This window comes from Apostichopus japonicus, chromosome 8, assembly GCF_037975245.1.
Source record: "Apostichopus japonicus isolate 1M-3 chromosome 8, ASM3797524v1, whole genome shotgun sequence".
NCBI classification, from domain to species: domain Eukaryota; kingdom Metazoa; phylum Echinodermata; class Holothuroidea; order Aspidochirotida; family Stichopodidae; genus Apostichopus; species Apostichopus japonicus.
The window spans coordinates 35,981,512-36,002,029 of NC_092568.1; the positions used below are offsets into that span (position 1 = coordinate 35,981,512).

The following is a 20,518-nucleotide window of genomic DNA, read 5'->3' on the forward strand; positions in this document are numbered from 1 at the left end:
AATATTAAAATAACAGCCCTAAATTATGACGGTAACTTATAGTCAAAACTTTGGATTCTGTTGAAAACTATATTACGTATTGTGTTACAATTTAGGGGATGGATGTGAATCAAAATACTTCACGGCACTTCCTTGCGCTAATTATCTTTGGACTGCAGACTAAAATAGATTGTTAGTCAAGTGTTGATGATTAGATTCCCGTCATACGTCATCGGTCGTGTTTTTAATGACTTTTTGGCTAAGCTATAGCCAAAATATGCTTCAGCAATACAAGGGTCTTACGTGTAAAGCTTTCATTTGTTTCCAAGAGGACACCCAGCCAAAGTCCACATTGCAGTCGACTTCAACAACATCAGGCCCACAAACCCTCCATTTCAAAATATTAGACCTTCCCCCTTGTGCATGAGTTTATGTTACATTCATGTTGAATGCTATACAGCATTATGCATCACAAACAACCTGGTGCATGATCACATGAATATGACACAAACAAGGTGTCACATCATTGCATATACATACAAGACATAACTAGCTTGGAACTGTATATTATTTGCATAATTTAGCATATTGCAGATCCATGTAAATAATGGCTGAAGATATATACAATGATGTTTTACTAAATGTTGGTGAAGGTTAAATGTGAAATTCAATTCATATTGTGACCTTCGTTATCATTTCATCAGGGCTGCACGCAACGCTGATATTTTGACCATTTTAGCAAAATCAGTTCCCTGCTATGAATGCAAAATGAATAGAATAATTTATACAAATGTCGCTGAGTATACAGAATATTTTTCTGAGATTCATTGTCACGACATTGATAATATTCAAACTGTTTTATGTTTTTAACAGGACTGTTTATCTAGGCAACCATACGAATCCATACTTTAAAGTGAATAAATTAAATGAATTATATTAATAATCAGAACATACAGATCAAATGCTTTGCATTCTGAATATAGCAGAAACGAGAAACAGACAAACCATGAAGAAAATAGTTAAATAAACATTATTCATGACAACATGTCAAACCAACCATGGGAGTCATTATGGTTTTTATATCTGAACATTAACTACCATTTGTAATTATAGTACATATTTTAAATAATTTCTTTCGTCTTACCATGCATACATATCGTTTAACGCTTGATTAATGATACAAGTTGCATAATTCATTGGAGGGAGGTGAAGGTTTTGTCATGTCTTTGAGCAAATATCATTGGTTCAAGAAATTTACATACATCTTGATATCGAAAGCTTCCTTTTTTTCATGACTACATTTTTTTATAACTACATGTCAAGCCAATCATAGGAGTCCTTTCTTATGTCTGAACATTAATTATCAAGTTTAATTACAGTATATACTTTATATAATTTATTTTATCTTACCGTTTATACATATCGTTTTACGCTGGATTAATGATGCAAGTAGCATAAATCATTTCTTTAGGGGGGGGGGGTGAAGGTTTAATCATCTCCTTTGGTGGGGAGTGGTGAACGTCTTGGAATCTCTTAGAGCAAATATCATTGGTTCAAGAAATGTATACATCTTGATATCGAAAGCTACAATTTGACTATTGCTGATTTATAACCTTCATTTTATCAAATGTTGAAATACAAAAAGCCACATCTGATAAACGCTTCCCACTGTGTTACGTCCTAGCAGCACCTTTGAACTATTTACTTTTAGCATTTGCGATCTCTCTTTCTTTCTTTCTTCCTTCTTTCATCTCTGTTGTAACCTCTTGTATAGACCTAGCAAACAGTCACCGAGCAGTTTGCCTGCGCGCATAGACTGCTTGATTAAAAACGGTCGTCTTCTTTCTCCTTCTTATGCAAATGACAAAACAAGTTTTCTTGACTACCTCTTGGGGTTTGGTATTAGCTGCCGCAGCGCACCGAGGCGAACGGACGCGAAGGAGAGATCAGATCTGAACTTCTTCATTTATCCGTACACACGCTATATCGTAAAGTCTTGTTAATTTCACTGCAGTCTAACGTTTGTTACCCTACGATAGCATCTCCAATCAAGATATTGCCACGAGCTACTCATCTGTGACGTCAATTTAACCATGGCAACCGTCACAAATACCCACACCAACTCTCAGCAGGGACCTCTTTTGAATAAGGGAGTTTTTTTTTACTATACAGTGACAAAGAGCCGGGTGACAAAATGAGTAGTTTCCCCGACCGTGCTTGTAACTGTTATTACGTCATCATGTTTTACACATTAGCATCATTTCTGAGCTGGAGATAAATTCAAAGCTAACCTTGGTAGATGTTATTGATTTTCTTGTCAAATGTTTGAGTCCAACATCGTATACATCGTATAAACTGCAGAATTAGCATTCGTGTTTTGAGTAAACAAGTGGAAATTAGAAATATATTTTCACTTCTCGTCAAGATAAGAAAAAAAAACGTTCACGTCGTGAAAGTTTTGCCTTCTACGATGAGCTGCCAGAGTAAGGCATAAATGGTTCAAGGCTGGTTGTCACCGCTTCATGTGGGGACTGATGTCACGTGCGTTACGTATTTTATTCATGGCGTTTGGAGTTCACGATGACATCTTGTCACCAGTAATAGTTGGAGTCATGGAAATGTGTTTCGGTAAAAACATGAGTACAACTAACATATCACATTTTATTATTACTGCCGATTATAGCGATAATGAAGTACAAAGGAGTCCAAATATATTTATACGTTACAGAATAACATAACAGTCTAATAGTATGCACGTGTAACGATTGTACAGAGATTGCAACACATCAGAAATATTACACTTTACCACTTAATTTTCCATTTAGTGATGAAATGTTCCAAGTTCTGTAATAACTTCTTCAACATCCGTGTACTATAACATGTAAATATATACCAATATCTAATATCGATATAGGCCTTCTCATTCGACTACGGTACGTTCCAAGCTCATACACACAAGAGGCTACAGCTGTATGTCAATAAATTTTACATACTTAGTTTATCCATTATAAGATACAAACGACACGCTTTTTAGTAATGAGAATTCAACTTAAGTGCTTTTATGCCCCCCCCCCCCAAAAAAAAAAAAATTGACTTATGATATATATTCTGCTTTGTTGTCATTTGGCTTTACAACCAATACGTCTAATTTCTCGTACTTACCTAAATTACTAGCTTCTCAATACTATTAAGACACATAGTATGTTTTCCTGTAAGCTGCATTTTATAACTAGTCTTACGATATAATATAGTTGAGTCTTATCTTCCCCTGCTTCTCCCCACCCCCTCCCCCTCCTCTCCTCCCTTGCCTTGGTTCTAAATTATGCCTTGGTGAACTTTACCTGGTGTGATTTTGGTGGTCTAAATTACCAATTTGGGTTACAGGCACCTGATTGTTCCTGTCATGATCGAGTAGGTCCAGCCAACCCTCCCCCCCCCCCGCCCCTCCCACTCCAGAAGATTTAAGTAAGAAATACAACTTTCAAATGTTCGTCAGTTGATGGCGCGATGTAGGAATCTAAACTGGTCAACAATATTGTGTGAGGTATATCTCTTTCCTCGGTAGGGGTGAGGGGGTGGGGAATGGGGTGTTAGGCAGTTGGTTGTTCCTTTAAATGCTGACATGTTACTTCAACAATTGAAAACTCAAATGTATTTGAATAGTAAGTTAAGTGGTCAAGGCATAATGTACTGTAACCTGAACGAAACATGTTCCGATTTCCTTTATACTTGTTATGAAACAAAATCGCATAACTGATCCTTTTACTCTTTTGTATGGTGCGAATCACTCTGCTGGTCTGCATTGCAATTAAACATTTCGTTGAGAAAGGCATGTAGCCGGAGCAGGCATGTAGGGGTGGGATCGAATGGTTTGGAAGGGTACCACCACAACCCCGCCCCCCCCCCTTCCTACACACACTTACCTTCCTTCTTACCCATGGTATGAAAGCGGCCACAAAATAGTATCATTAATCATTTGAAACACACATCGTTGTTTCTATCTGTCAATTATTACCAATTTTGTGGTTTGGAAAACGGAGTTGCATGACCTCCCCCCCCCCACCACCACCACCCATCCACACACACACAAACACACAAACACGCATATTATCCTTCGCTCTTCTACTTATCCCTTTATAGAAATTAAACCTTTACTTCATGTAAATCTTTCAGTTGTCTGTTCTTAATATTGTCAAAATATAAAATCGTGAACAGTATGTTTAAACATTTGATATTACTGCAAATTAACACACTTTCCAAAAATGCATTTAGAGTGTCAAAATGAATGTTACATTAATGGATATTAATTGTCTTTTAGAGGGGATGGGGGGTTTAATGCGAACAATAATTTGAACGATATAAAAAGAAACATATTGAAGTCTAGTTATTGAGACTTCAGCTGAAAGAAAAAGACACCACGATTCGATGAACACATGACAAAGACTATATATATGGTTACAGAATCCATCGGGAATCTTTTTACGAGTATCTTTTCACTGAAGCATAGACAAGCTCAATTTAGGTTAACCCTTGATATTTTCCAACTTTAATAAAAGTGATTTCGTATAATTCGTCGTCATTCCATGTTTGTAATCAAACTTTTGAAATGCGCCAGGCATTTCTAATCAGCGTTCCGGTTTGGTTTTGATTAAAGCTTTTACCGTTGATTTGTAATATAAATGCCGAAAGTAGAAGTTCATGAGATATTCTTCCTTACTGGTGAACTCGTATCCATTATCTATGGATACACTGAGATAAAGCTAATAGTTCTACAAGTAGTAAATATTGATATCATGCGGTGTAGTTTGATATCTTCACGTCTATACTGAAAAAAAATCCATTTCCCGTTCGGTTTAGTGTTTTAACCTAACTGCTATATAATATATTTTTGGAGAATACAAGAAACATTGGAAATTTTGAAAATCTTTATATACTCGACCCCCTCCCCCTCCCTTTTTTCCATAAAATAAGAAGAAAGAACGAATGTTTATATGAACCAAGACATAATGATTGAAGAATGAACATCTCGTACAAATATTTGATTTCATCGTCCCGTGCAAAAGGTAATAAATTGGATAGGATTTTGTTTTTACAACCCATGCGAGTCAATTCTTGATTTGAATATAATGGTAATGGTAGTAGCCCTATTGCTATACGTAGAATAGTAGCAGATATAGTAGTAGTGATTTTATTACAAGTAGTAGTAGTAGCAGAAATAATAATAGTAGTGAGTAGTATTATTAGTAGTAGTAGTAATAGTAGTACTAGTATAACTAGTAGTAATAGTAGCAAAAGCAGTAGTAGTAGCAGTAAACTACTTCTAGTAGTAGTAGCAGCAGCAGCAGTAGTAGGATTAGTAATAGTAGTAGTAATAGTAGTAGGATTAGTAGTAGGATTAGTAGTAGGATTAGTAGTATATAGTAGTAGTAGTAGTAGGATTATATAATATATAGTATAGCAGTAGTAGTGGTACTACTTTAACTACTACTTCTACTACTACTACCACTAGTAGTAGTAGTAGTAGTAGTGGTGGTGGTAGTAGTAGTAGCAGAAGTAGTAGTAGTAGTAGTAGTAGTAAAATCCTCCCACTGAGTTCGAACAATAGGTTGGTAATACTAAATGCATGTATACCATAGTCCTATCTCAATCGAAACGCTATTGCCTGTTTCACAATACGTAGTACACCGAATATACACTTTACATTCGGATTTCTCTCCAATTGTGGGGGTATATAAGCAGGGATGTCACCAATATAATAATATGATTATTTAATTAGTGGGAGGTAAAATGCTGCAAACTACACTTGGGGATCTGCAGCGTTCGCTAGTGGCCACATGCACAGCATTTGACATTTCCAAAACAGTCTCTGAAATAAAAACGAATGTTTTATGTTCAGTTTTCACTCCACCTGTATACTAACAGCTAACTCAGTTGTTCCTTTTTGAAACCCAACTATAAACGTTTCCGGGTTACATAATCTAATATCTATGTATGTAGACTTCCTACTGCCTTTCTTATGTTTTTAAACCAAGACACACCACATACAAAACAGCAGTGAGTGAGATAGAAAGATAGTAGCATTATACCACCAGTATCTTAAATTAGTAAAACCAGCTTATTTATATCCACAAGAAAGACAGAGACAGAGAGAGAGAGGATGAACTTGTTCACTTCTTTCCTCCGAGTTCTAAATCTTCCTGTCCAAAAAGAGAATAATGTTATTAAGACAAAACCAGGGATAACATTAACCATCTTCTATATTTCTTATTTCCTACGTGACGTGGTTTAGCTGAACATGTCACTGTGGCTAAGATTTGTACTGCAATGTTTCACAATAATGATTTCGATACGTTTTCTTAAACTTAATACCGAGGTCTCTAAGCATGATGATTTACATCACCATGTTTCTCGTTTTCTTCTTCTTTTCTTTTCCTTTCTTGCTTTCTTTCTCTCTTTCTTTCTGTTGCCAGACGTGGCTTAACACTTAGAGTCAGCTCTGAGATAAGCCTCAGTCTTGTAAAAGATATATTTGCATAAATAATTGTGTCTGCTAGAATACGAAATCTCCCAGATATACAAACTGCGGAGAGAGAGAGTGTAATGCGTCAATGTAAGGAATTAAAGGTGTATGATATAGTTTTGTCTTTATTTGTTAGACGAGTAAATGTAACTGTAATTGATCAAAAGGTTAGTTCAATACCTTTCTTGGGGGGTAGTATCATATGTAACTACATTGAATATATTTACAGTTGACAAGGATCACGTTTCATGTTTCATATTAGAATAGTAAACACAAAGTGAAACTCGTCAAGCTTCATAAATGTTATTTTGGTCTGTAAGTAATACGTCCATCTTATAGATATATTTCTCTCTTCCTGATCTCATCAACTTGTACAATATGCACAAATTCAAGGGAATTTAAGATTCAATGTCCAACCTTTACAACTTTTAACTGATACAAGACTTTGAAAGGGGGAGGGACTTGATAACTACTTAAACTTCAAATTATATAAGAGAACAAGTGTAGGATTAAGAATGGTGGAAATAATATAAATAAATCAATAAGAAAATACGTGTGCGTCTCTATATATCCATTGATATGTTTGTTTTGCTTTGGCGCACTCGTACCTGAAAAACTAAACATTATATTCCAATGGTTGCAAAACACATGTAGGCCTCCCTCCCCCAAATGATACACTTTACTTTAACGACGGTACTGTTACCCTCTTACACCCTACCCCCTCCCCTCCCCCTCCCTTTCCCCATGCAGCGCAACTCAGCAGTAAATATTGCTTCTTTTGGTGTTTCCTACTCTGTTCTTTACGTGAACTGTGTAAATCGTATATCTGTATATATATAAAGAACCTCTTCGTCACGCGTATTACCATTCTTGTCAGATAAAAATCCCGTTTATTTTTCTCAGACCATTTACCATTTGTTAGGTCAAGACAAAGTAGATATTTTACGGCTCAATTCTTCAAAATAAGGAATCTACATTAGATGAAGCCTTGGCAAGTACCTGTGTGTCAACGCTGTATACTTTTTAACGATGTAAGAAAAAAGGCTATTTAGCTTCAAAGGTCTATCTCACTTCTCTCTCCCTTTCTTGCTTTGTGTGTGCGTGTGTGTGGCTGTGTGTGTGTTTTTCAGACGATATATTGTTGCTTTTCTAGCAGAACCGTACCGTAACAACCATATCTTTCACAGGGTCGTAACCAATGCATTTGCAGCAATTAGTTAGAACCTCAACACTCCTTGAAATTGTTGTTTGTTTTTTTGTCTGATAGAGAGGGTCGTTAAAGCCATTTTTACGACCTTCTCCCTTCTTATTTCCTTCTAACTATGCGTAGATTTAATTCTTTAGGATCACGCACGAATCGTAAATAGAGACTCCATTATTCCCGCGTGACGTCATAGCAGCGTTCTTTTCGACACTATTACACAAAAAAGGTATCGTTCGAAGTGACTTTTCACATCTCGACACCTTTGAAGAAAAGAAGGTAACGGAAAGTTCAAAGACACAGCTCTCTCGTCTGATTCCCTCGGGTTTCGTTAATATAGTTATACAGTTCAGGACAAGTCCGTGTGTTAAAAGGACGTGTTTTTTAAAAAGGATTTCGTTTTGTTGTTTTAAGTTTGTTTGTTGTTTTGGACTTTGTTGCTGCGTCTCTGTTAGGATTATTATTTCATACCGATTCGTATCGAGAGGTCGTCAAGAAGTAAGCAGGTATTATTTCATCCATTAATTATTCATTTTTTTCCATGTATGTGTATATGATAATGGATCTGATGTGTTTTCATTTCTGTTTTAAGATCGTATCCTCAACTCAATATATTGCTTGTCGTACATGTTAGCATCTTGATGTTTTGAAATAAGTTTGTGTACCCTTAAACTGAGCAGACGATTTGTGGATACAATGCAAAGTCGCGCACTAATTTGATATACTGACATTCAAGTAACAGTAATTGATTTCGTAGAAGACATTTAAATTCGTCAAAAAATCATTTACTTATTTTTTTCGAACAACACATCAACACCTACATAAGCAATGTCATAACAGATATAAGTGGGTTATAGTGACGTCGTAATTATGCATAGGTCTATTATAATCGGGACGAGAGATTTTATTGTCATTACCCTCAGAAAACTTCATGAAAATGTTTGTTAATTTCGCAATACTTGAATTAATTCAATCAAAACGTGAATATTTTTGTTTGATTTTGCTAACGATATTTGTACCGAATTGTCATTATTACAGTCCGCTGTTACTTTAAGATCTTTAACTATCTTGCAACACCTTATAAATCCATGTTGCAATACTGTGCTTCTTTCTACAACACCAATAACACGGGATTTTAGAGGAAGTAACAAACGTGTTATAGAACTAAACACCGTCGCCACCTACTTCAATAGACTGCGCATACTGATTGTTTGCATTCTCTTATTTTTTCCATCTTTTTATCAGTTTGTTTGTTTTTCCACCTTTTATTTTGCTACTGTCGTAAAGAAAGCGTATCTAGTCAATAAAGTTACCACGGCCTCTTGCGTTGACATTGTTATCTAAAAACTGTCATTAAATAGTCTTTAAGATTCCTTTGCCCGATTGCGATTCTATACGAATGCTATTGGACACTACATAATTTCCATTTTCCCAGGAAATCGAATTACAAAAATATATTTTTGGTGGTCGACTTAAAACAGGGCGGTCCTACGGCAGGATCATCGGGCTGAGTTCTCCCTCCACACCCCACTCCGATTAATTTCTTAGTATCTGTGACTCGTCTGCATGGTCACTATTATTGCGCACGTATGTCACCTAAAAACTCAACCCACTCCCCACCCCCCCCCCCATCACCACCTAAATCTCTCTCCATCTAAATAAAACCTACAGATTTCATGTTGCGATAATGTTTCAAAATGTTTCTCTTGTTATAATTGTAAACACAACAGTTTGCTGTAAATGGATGAATTGACGCTTGTGAAATCGTCAACTGATAAAATACTAAATACGTTATTAAGTATTAATTGTTAACTGCCCTCAACATTTCTTTAAAATTCCTTTGCTCGATTGCGATAGTGTGATTGTTTTTTTTTTTAATTTATGTAGCTGGTCACTACTTCTATTCTATGACAATTATTTCAGGAAATCGAATTAATTGTAAATAGGTTACGTGGCCCACTTGAAATCATTATTGACTTCCGCTGGATTAGATTCCGTAATCCAGTGCGCCCTCAATAGGATCACTGGGGATCTTCTTCACCTCCTCCCCCACCTAGATGTTTTAGTTTTTGTATTATCCGTAAAGTCCTTATTCTCAAGATACCGTTTTGGCTACAATGCTGCAACTATACGCCCCCCCCCCCCCCGCCCAAAAAACATCTCTTTCCACGTATACCAACAACATAACATCACTTCTATTCCCACAGCGCTACCCCTTTCTCCATCTAAATAATACCCCGAGATCTCTAGTAATAATACTGTTTACAAAAGCCTCCGTTGGCTAATAATATGTTGTAATTACAACAGATTGTTTTAAATCGGTGGATTTGACGTCATGAAACCTAGTTTGTTTTCATCATTTCATAGTAAGATGTTTATATTTAGCGTAAAGTGTTGCTTGGTTTCACGCCAAGTAGTGCTATAAAATGACCAGATTGTGTTCATTAAATTTGCTAGATGTGCAGCTAAAATGACGGAAATTGCTCTAAACTTCAGACATTTCCGTTCACAGTTAAGGGAGGGAGTGAGGGGGAAGGGGAAGGGAAGGGTAACGGGGAAGGTAAGGGGGAACGTGGGGAAGGGTCAAAGGGGGGAAGAAAGTGGGTACAATATTTCAGTCATTATGGGGTCTCTATTACATAGAATCCTTGAAGCAATTGTATGTTATGTCAGATTTGAAAGTCATTATGGTTAATTTTGATCCTACATGCAGATGACATCAGTATAAGTTAGCCTTTGCTCGAATTCGAGTGTCAAACTTTGTTTCAGATATTCTATAGATAGGAAGGGTTAAATTATGACATAAGAATGTTTCTCTAAGATTTTATTGGTTTGATATACACATGAAATTTGCCAATCAATTAAAGTTTTGTTTTAGACCTATATAGATTAATAAACAATCCTCTGCTTTATCCTCTCTACTTGACTTTAATCAAGTTTCATGTAAGAGTTTGCCGCCTACGTCAGCTTGGTTGATTTATTACTTTTGGTTTGACTGACTCTTAGAGTACGGATTGAAGGAAGCTACAAAGTTGATTACCTCTTCCGGAAGATTGAGAGCTAGTAACTTAATTATAATTTATCTACTTGATGCTTTAAATGAGATCAACGAGGTACGATGTTATTCCTTCAGTGATTTTTTTTTATTGTTTTGAATGAAAGCTGTCGGGAAAACAGAGGCTTAGTTATGTCTTTTCGTGTTAATTTTGCATACAAATGTGTTGTAAGACACAAGTCTATTGGACGCAAGGTGGGTGAACCTATTTTGTAGGTTCCACCCAATCATCCCTTTTCCTCCCAATACCCACGCCCCACACCCCACACCCACATCCACACCCCATACCCCACAACCCAAACCCCACACCCTATATGACCTTTCGTTTTTGTTTTTTTTTTATTCTTTGCTTCATATTTTCTGAAAATTGAATCTTGCAGGTTACCAGAAATTAAAACACTTTTTAGCCACAACATGATGCTAGGTATTGTTTTCATTTTAATCACCGCTCCCTCTCCTAATTTCTTCGAGTCCACATCCTCACAACATCATATTGTTTTGCTGCCAGAAATGGTTAAAAGAAATAAACGCAAGAATCTGGTCTCAATTGTGACATTCTATTACTTAAAGAAAACGTGTTATGTCATGCCTAAAATGAGGGCGTCCCAGCTCAATTACATAACAAGCAATAGCAGAGGGTATTCTACTGTACCAGTCATTTTCATTTGTTATACAACCCTTTTATTGATATCTCAGCAACACTTTCCAGGTTTGAGGACGGGGGGGGGGCGGGGAATTGGGCTGGGCTGGGGGCAAGTGTCAGTGGCGGTGACACCATCACGAGACTCACGGTCAATTATTATTATTATTAGGGGAACCGGTGAAATATGGGATAAAGAATAAAAGATTATCATTGTCATAGTATCCTTCAAAAATCGAGGAAAATTACGAATATGGAATAAGGAGATCCTGTGAATTAATTGTCCCGGAGCTCGGCCTGGCCCTCGAGTACAGTGTTACATAAACCAGACCAGTATTTGTCAGGTTGTGTTTGAGATGATGTCATTTCTTTGATGAGATGTAGAGGCCTTCATTAATCTAGTTTGGCTTCTTGTCTCGTCTGTGATAAAATTACGTTAATGCTTGAACTTGTTTTGCTGTTTTGTATATATCAGAACCAGATGATGAGGCGGCGTAGTGTACTGATAACGTTAATAACAGTAGATTTAATTTACAATCACAATAGAATTTAGCCATGTAAATATGCTCTACATATTAACCGATGGAGTCCCATTGTCGGAGTTTCTGTAAACCACAAGAAGAAGGGAAAACTCATGTGAGACGCTTCTTTTTTTTTTTTTGGCGATGAAATTAATTTTCTTTTCTTTTCTTTTCTTTTTAAATAAAACTAAAACTGTAAATGAAGCCTGGGGGAAAAGAAAGGGAGGAAAAATCTATTTATAGTTCTTACTATTTTTCTGATTTATAATAATAATAATAATAATAATAATAATAATAATACTGATTTATCTATACTATAATGGCTCTGGGTTTTATTATTTTATTTTTTATTTGAGTTTATGATGTTATTGGAACTGACAACTAAACGAATTATGATTTTTATTAATCAAAAGCCCTTTATATAACATTTTTTTATTTATTTTAATAATAGATCCCAATGTCCGTCATCCACTTTCTCAACCCCTTCCTATAGCCACCGCTCAATTTTATTGTTAAATCAGATTTGACATCTGCCTATAAAGTGTTTTGTTACATTGATTTTAAATCTTGTAATGTTTTCGCCTGATACGAATGCAGGAAAACTTATTTTGAATGATAAATATCAAAGTTATTTAGAGGATCACATGTGTCTTTATTGTTAGGAAAAATACGGTCAACCAGACATAAATTCACCCTTGCAAAAGTTATAAATAGATGTGTAACTACATTATTGTTGTGATGTCATGTCGTGTGGAAGTCGGACATTTTTACGGCACATACCGCGTAAGCTTTACTTTAACGTATTTTATATTTAACTATATTATTTATTACAATATATCGTAGCGGGCCCGGTATGTATTGCAAATCGATATGTCTGAACAATTGCGCATTAATCTACTTTCAGAAAGTATTCAAAATATTTACAGATAGAACAATTCTAGACTGAAAAGATATGTATGTATGTGTGTATGTATGTATGTATGTATTCGGTAATATTCAGTAATTTGTAGTCGTAGGTAGAGTCTTATGTTACGACGCCGGGGGAAATAATATGCACTCAATACTGTAAATCCTTTTTATATTCGGAAGGCTCGGGTTCGACCTAGGCTTAGGATTTCGTGTTGGTTAGAATCAGGATTTTTCTCTAGAATATAGGGCAACGTATATCACCAAACAGGACTAGCAGTGTTCGATAGGGGTGGCAAAGGCCTACAAAGGAATGAAGACCTTCCTAACTGTTTTTGAACCACTAAAGGAATAATGAGCGTCCATAGCCCTGTTGGTGAGGACGGCAGCATTTATAGCGCGAGTGGTTTGGGTTCGAAAACCGGTGGAGGAAGGAAGATTTTGCACTGGTCTGGATTTTCCAACTCATTGTCATTTCAAAATACATACGGTTTATATTGTACTTGACATAACACGATAACTCACATTTGTTTGGCCCATTACACAATATTTACATTGATCTTATACGCTTGCTTATCTTATGAAAATATATTTTTATGTCACATATATATTGCATATTATTTAATTGGTGGAAAGTACGGCATGTTTAATCATGTATCCCTAGAATAACCCATTAAAATCGTCGCGAATAAATTCTCCTGTTTCTAACATAAATTTGTGTCTGAAGAAATAAAATTATATTTTCTGAGTATATACTGTACACGTTTCCTCAAATTTGTCCATATAGGGAATCACATCAGCAATACCAGTACCGCTACTGTTTTGTGTGTGTGTGGGGGGGGGGGTGTATGGTAATGGGCAGTGGGTACTTTTCCTACATCATCCTCATACACTTAGTGATTAATTTGGATCAGGGAGTGGTGATTCGATCTATTTGGATGATCTTATTTCGGCAAGATAACATATAATAGTGTCGGTCAACTGGGATGTCAATCAGGGAGTGTTAGCTCAGTGGTTAACGCCGGTGGCTTTCAATCATAAGGTGCCCGGTTCGAGTCATTCCAAGATTAATGTATGTCGTCCAGTTACAGAGTTGTTTACAGTTGACAATTCATAATCATGGACGTTAAATATGAATGTTAGAGACTGACTTCGGTCAGCTTGCCGCTTTGATAAGCCAATGATGGCTTCTTCGCGAGTTCCTGCTTGCAGAAGGATCTAAAATACATACAATACATACATACAATTACAAAGTTCTCGCTGAGCTGGGTTAAGACCGTTTCTGTAGTTTCCTTTCCTATCCAGGGGCGGGAACTGGGTGCCTGGGTGGGATGGTTAATCATCATATTCAAAACATTATAAACTGCTTTTTATATTATTATTATTATTATTATTGAATTCTGAGTCTCATTTTCGTCAAGATTGCAATTTTCACATATTTTCTTTTTCATTTTTTTTCAGCATGAATTCAACCTGGACGACGGATATTCTCACCACGGAGGATGTCGAGAGCGAGTTCAGCCGATCTTGGTTTTCTTCATTCCTCATTTGCTGTGCTGCTATTCTGAGTCAGATTCTGACTATCGGAGGCAACATTCTCGTTCTTCTGTCCTTTAAAGTGGAGAGACGTCTACGAAAACCGAGCAATTATTTTCTTTTCAGTTTAGCGGTAGCCGATCTTATCATCGGTCTATTCTCGATGCCGGTATACTCGCTTTATCTATTGCTTCAGACTTGGCCCTTTGGTACATTCGTCTGCGACTTGTGGATATCCATAGACTACGCATGCTCAGAAGTCTCCGTCTTAAACTTAATCATGATCAGCGTCGATAGGCTCTGGTCCGTGAAAAGTCCCGCCAAATACCGCAATAAAATGAACTTGCGTCGGGCCTTGATAATGATTATACCGACATGGGTAGCACCAATTCTCCTTTATTTCCCATCGATCATGGGCTGGACGTATATCACCGGCACCGAGGACCCCAGGCAACCGGGCCACTGTTTTGTACCGTTTATGGAGAATTCGCCAGTTTTTATGACTGTTTCCACCGTATTGGTCTACTGGATACCCCTCGCCGCTATGTTCAGCATGTACGTAATGATATTTCAAATAATCCGTAATCTAGCCAAAAATAAGCAACGAGATCGCGACGCGACGCAACGTCAACGTCCGGGGAACCCTCTACCTCACAGGTCGGGTCCGGACCGTGTCTGCGTTATACAACCGTTAGAACCGACAGTTTTAGAGACGGAGGCACACATGGGTGTCACCAACGACGGAACCACCACCACCACAGCGTCCACCAATTGTAGTGAAGCTTTACCAGCAAAGCCGCTATCGCTACCAGGTAAGATGCCAGACATTGAGAGTGAAACTGAACCCATGGAGGACACGTCCTCCTCCAGCAGGAAAAATGACGCCGCCAGCGGTTATCCTCGTGATTATCAAAAAGCAGTCTTGAAACCGGTAGAAGTTAAAAGGGATAGCAAATCGGGGAAATTTAAATCTGGTATGCTTAGCAGAAGGACGAAGAGAAGGAAATCTCAGCGTGGCGAACGACAAAGCAAAAGTGAACGAAAGGCCACTAGAACCTTAACCTTCATTCTGGGGGCATTTTTCGTCACGTGGAGTCCTTATTCAACAATAGTCATTGTTTTAGCTTGGTATAACACCGGTAATTTAACTCGGTTTTATCATTTTAGTTACTATCTGTGTTATATTAATAGTACAGTCAATCCTTTATGTTATGCATTTGCCAACGAACTGTTTCGAAATACTTTTTATAAAATTTTATCAGGAAAAGCGTGTAAAAGTTAAAAAAGAAAAGGGTAAAGAGAAGTCAAAGCAGAGGGGGGGGGGGGGGGGAATTATCTTTATTTTATGAATTTATCATATTATCTATATGTAACATCTCCTTAAGCTATAAGGTTACAATTATATTTAATATTAGATATGAAACTTCAAACATGTTTAATATAGTCAATCTTGAAGAGGGATCATTCAATATGTGGGAGTAAGTTACACAATTCTGATTAATTAATTACACATTATCTACCGGTTACTTGTAGAAGGACACAATATCATTGACGAATATTCTTAAATCAAATATTGGGGGCGGATCCAGAGCACGTGAGATGTACACCCCCCCCCCCCTCCCCCACCCCCTCCTCCTCTCCAACTTTCAACCTCTCACAAAAATGCAAAAGTAGCTAATAATACAACTTCGCGTTCACACCTGCCAATACACCACTTAATTCATAGTCTACATGTGTCTCATGCTTCACACTTTGAAGTCATTTGGAAGAGGACTCAGATCCCCTACACATGTACGACCCCTGCAGGGTCAACGACCCCTCCTTTATAAAAATCCTGGAGATTATAGTAAGCATCACACGTGTTTGCCTCTCATTGCATTTGTGTGTTGTTGTTGTTGATGTTGTTGTTGATGCTGTGGTTGTTATCAAGGAGGACACATGCAAGTTAAGTATACAGTCTAAACGTTTGTCTCAAATAACAAAGTATAATAAAGTACAAATGGCAATCAAATGAGAATAACAATGACATCATCAATCATAAACAAAATAGGAACAAACACACTTACATACACACCGACCATTAACAAACAATATTACATACAAATATTGTATCTACTTGTAAATCCAAAATTTACATCATGTCACACATCTTTCGGAACTAGGTAAAGACCTTTTTCTCTCTTATCAATGGCGATATTAAATATATTTATGATAATTTATGAATTATAATGAACTACATTACAATCTTCTAAAAATATAACAAGAACAATAACAAGAATTTGACTCCCTTCGGAATAATTTAACCCATATACATAACTGCACAAGGTGTTTTTTTTTTAAAGTTTCTTTTTAACTTTTCTTTTTAACTTTTTACCTACCGATAAGTAGGTAGTAATCCTTGATTGAATGACATCGAATTTTCAATTAGGGTAAGAAAATGTTAAGTCCCCAAATTTACTGCTAGAAGTTTCAAAAGTACTCTTTTAGAAGTCTTTCCGATTCTGCTCTTTTTCCAAAGACATTTAGCAATTTAAAAAAAAGACTATTATAAACTCTCGGTTTGGATTACTAGCTTTAAAGGTCGCAGGAAAAAAAGATTGTTAAAATTTGACCATTGGTGACCGTTGTCTGGATTTCTAGCCTATTTGGCAGTAACACTGATGACCATTAAGGCCCATGTACGAAATCTTACTGAAGGTTTATTATCGACAGGGTATCATTTTCACTGGCTTAATCAATTTTGACAAGGCGTATAGAGGAGCTGTTAAGTTGAAATGTTTAATTAAGAGTGCAGGGCCTCCCTTATGCTGATTTTGTGGAAAGACTTGTGTTAAAAAAATCTAGTACTTTCTTCAGCTCATTTGTAGAAGGAGGGGAGGGGGATATATTAACAAATAAATGAGCAACTACGGGCTTCGCTGGACATTATTTGTATTTACAGGAATTGTCTCCAATCGTCCAATCGCAGTAATTTACAAAACTGCGGCTTTTTTCAGCAAGGCACAGGATTATATACTTAAATTCATTGGTTAGAATTTAATTCTATCCAAAATGTTTTGCTCTTTTCAGAAAAAGACGTTTTGCATCCGAAATGTTTTCGGTGTACATATACTTGGAAAATAAGACCATATGTATTTAAAAGTTACGTCATCATTACGTAAACTCCCCTTATCTTTATTTTTGTTTACATTTTGCACAATTATTTTCTGACTTTAGACTATTAATTCGGTAATTATTCGGCTTTCGAGTTAATAACAAATGGGGATAAGAATTTATTTTGTAAATTTGTCAAAATAAGCTTAAACAAAGATAAATAAAACCTATATATCCGTAAACAAGTACTTGCATACCCCCATAATGTCTTTGTTCTGATGGGGGCAGTAATGATAAAAGGACTTTCAGAGTACGCGTCACAGCTTGTCAAAAAAAGGGATTAATATTTATGTTTTTATTGGATGTAATGCGTCAAATGTCCAAACAATTGAGTCACTGCTATCATGGCAAACAAACATCTTGGTTAGATTTCTTTGTTTGTTCGTTGTGGGTTTTGTTTTATGGTCAGAATCGGAATGATTGGAGGGGTATTTACAAGATGTCCCACCTAATCGTGCTTTATAGGGGGAATGAGCTGGACTATGTTGGTCTAATGGGGGGGGGGGGGGAGTTTCACGTCACAGATAATAAGCTAGGGCAAACCCCAAATAAGAGGGCGCTCTAACAAATCATCTTTTAGATATCATATTTTCATACACGTTCTTTAACATTCTTTTTCTACATGATACAAACATGTTCTTAATGTGCTGGCAATGGATCAAAGTGTTCACTAGATTAGACAGAATTCTCATTTATCCTTCAATTTTTACATCAACTTTTTTTCTTTTTTCTTTTTTTCTTTTTGATGGTCATTTTGATTTATTTCACTTTTCTTCCCTCTATTTTTTTTTTCTTCCTTCCATTAAAAGTTGATAATATATCTTTAAACGTTGGGGATATATAATCTATTTGTAAATTCTTAAAGTTTATGTATATTTTCTGCACACTTTTTCCTGCAAGAGGTACTGATTATCTAACATTTTTAGTTTCAAATGGGTGAATGCATTCCTCACGTTAATTTCCATAACTTTCAGCTGTCTAAAAAGAAATTATTAAGTTGTTTTTATTCCAAATCTGTAGCTTAAAATTGTATCAATAAATTATTATTTATTGTAAAGTTTATAAATCAGAGTATTTTTAATGTATTAATATTTAATATACAATATTGTGTCACAACTGACGTCACCAAATACGGTAATCAAAGGAAATCTTGACCAATATTAAAAATTTCACCTCCCTTCCACCCCAAACATCCAAAAGAGTAGCATTTTATGTAACATCGTTGCAAGAATTTACGAAAATAACTGACGATGCAGAAAACAGCATTCACTTATTTCTAATTTTTTATTCAAATATGAAATTTATAAAAGTTCTTTCGCAATGTCAATTCTTCGGAAACATTAATTATGATGCAAAAAGTGGAAGCAGTTTTTTCTTAAATATGACAATTTTTATTTTTGAAAATAATATTTATATTATTCAATTCAAACCTGATATCAGATTAAAAAACGAGCTAATTTTGATTAATTAACTAGAATATTTAGCTTAATTTTAGCTTTGTTTTCAGCTCTCCAGGATACGTTAGTTTCAATACCGTTCAGTTGTTTAATAAAAATAAATTACAAATTAGCTTTACATTCATATCTGGCCTTGACGATTGTAATATTTAATGTCGTCACGAACAAATTGGCATTCAAATTTAATAAACGAATTCAAAATCTACGTTTTGAAACTTATAGGCCTATTGGATAAATAAAACACACTCATTTAAGTAGAAGTTTTGGGACAGCAGATTTTGGAATACTAAATACTTTTGGATAGACTCTAATTTTTGATCGCCTCCGATTGTTTTTGGATTAATATTTTTTAATTGGTTTACATTGCTCTTGTTCAAATCTCTGTTATCCATCATTGGTTTACTGAGTGTGCGATTGGAGTTTTTATTATTACTTCGCCGGAATCTAATTACAAACGATACGTTATAAGGTTCATGTTGAACTTTCAACCTGTAAGCACATTTTCTACAGCTTTATAGTGAAAATGTTAATTAAAAAAAGAAACCCCGACTTTTATGCGTGTATGAAATTTGACCATAACTGTTGATTTTTTCATTGCTAAGTTTATTACTGTATATATGGAATGTACAAATAAAGAATTCAAAATTGATTTATGCTCTCATTGTTATTTCATTTAAACAAAAACAATTGTCATTACATTGGACATAATTGCTAATTCGAGAAATTATGCAACTAGAGTCAAATATCCGAATAACTATAGAGAAAGTACGGTAAGTAACAAAGCGATGATGGTAATGGAATGCCCTGGATTATTCGCGATAACATCAGTACCAACTCTTACCCCATGAGTATAGGGACATCATTATACGTTACACCGAATTGCCGTCGGGGGTGTAACCTATTTTGGACTGGTACCTCTCCGAGTCAATTCGACGACAACCTCCCCCCCCCCCCCCCCTCCAATAAACAGTGCATATTAAAGTACGTTAATATTTGACGAGCTTTGATATTTTTGTAGAAAAAGTGAAGCAAAAACAGACAAGTTTACTTATGCAACAAACTTAACCAAAAAAGTGTGTGTTTGATATAAGAGACAGACCAATGCATAATACAAACAATCATCTGTATTAAATCCCTTTTTTTTAATCAAAATGAGGCAGGAATTTGTACATAAATCAATTACTACAATTTTAAATACAACCAAATAATATAAAAATGCATGGAACCTTTATAAGCGTTGGAATATTTGTAGAAATAATACAGAAGAAAAAATATTTAAAAGTATAGTTAAATAAAAACCTATCATAAGAAGAACAACAACATAATAATAATGAGTTTCTTAATTTTAGTCGTTTCATTAAACTAAAATTTAGCATTAAATCTGCTTTTATGAGCTAGATTTTTACTTCAAATAACAATGCAGTTCATTTGTGTTAATTGACCAAAACATTAATATATCTCAATTAATTAGGTACAAAGTCAGTCCATACATTCGAATGTTTCTCCCATCTTTTGCGTGTCACGTGAATATGATTATCACAATTATGAAA

General features: G+C 35.7%; 1 protein-coding gene across 2 annotated transcripts in view; it reads left to right on the forward strand.

Annotated features, from left to right (window-relative positions):
- The window catches only part of LOC139971873 (muscarinic acetylcholine receptor M1-like), an 82,763-nt gene extending 63,156 nt beyond the window's left edge, over nucleotides 1-19,607 (forward strand). The window contains exons 1-2 of one of the 2 annotated variants that reach the window (XM_071978663.1): nucleotides 8,010-8,206; nucleotides 14,284-19,607. In XM_071978663.1, coding sequence (XP_071834764.1) covers nucleotides 14,285-15,640 — 1,356 coding nt within the window. In that variant the 5' untranslated portion in view covers nucleotides 8,010-8,206; nucleotide 14,284 and the 3' untranslated portion in view covers nucleotides 15,641-19,607. Of the gene's footprint in view, nucleotides 1-8,009; nucleotides 8,207-14,283 lie in introns of those variants that run through there. The other variant, XM_071978662.1, reaches the window with a different exon arrangement.
- Nucleotides 19,608-20,518: the final 911 nt, after the last annotated feature.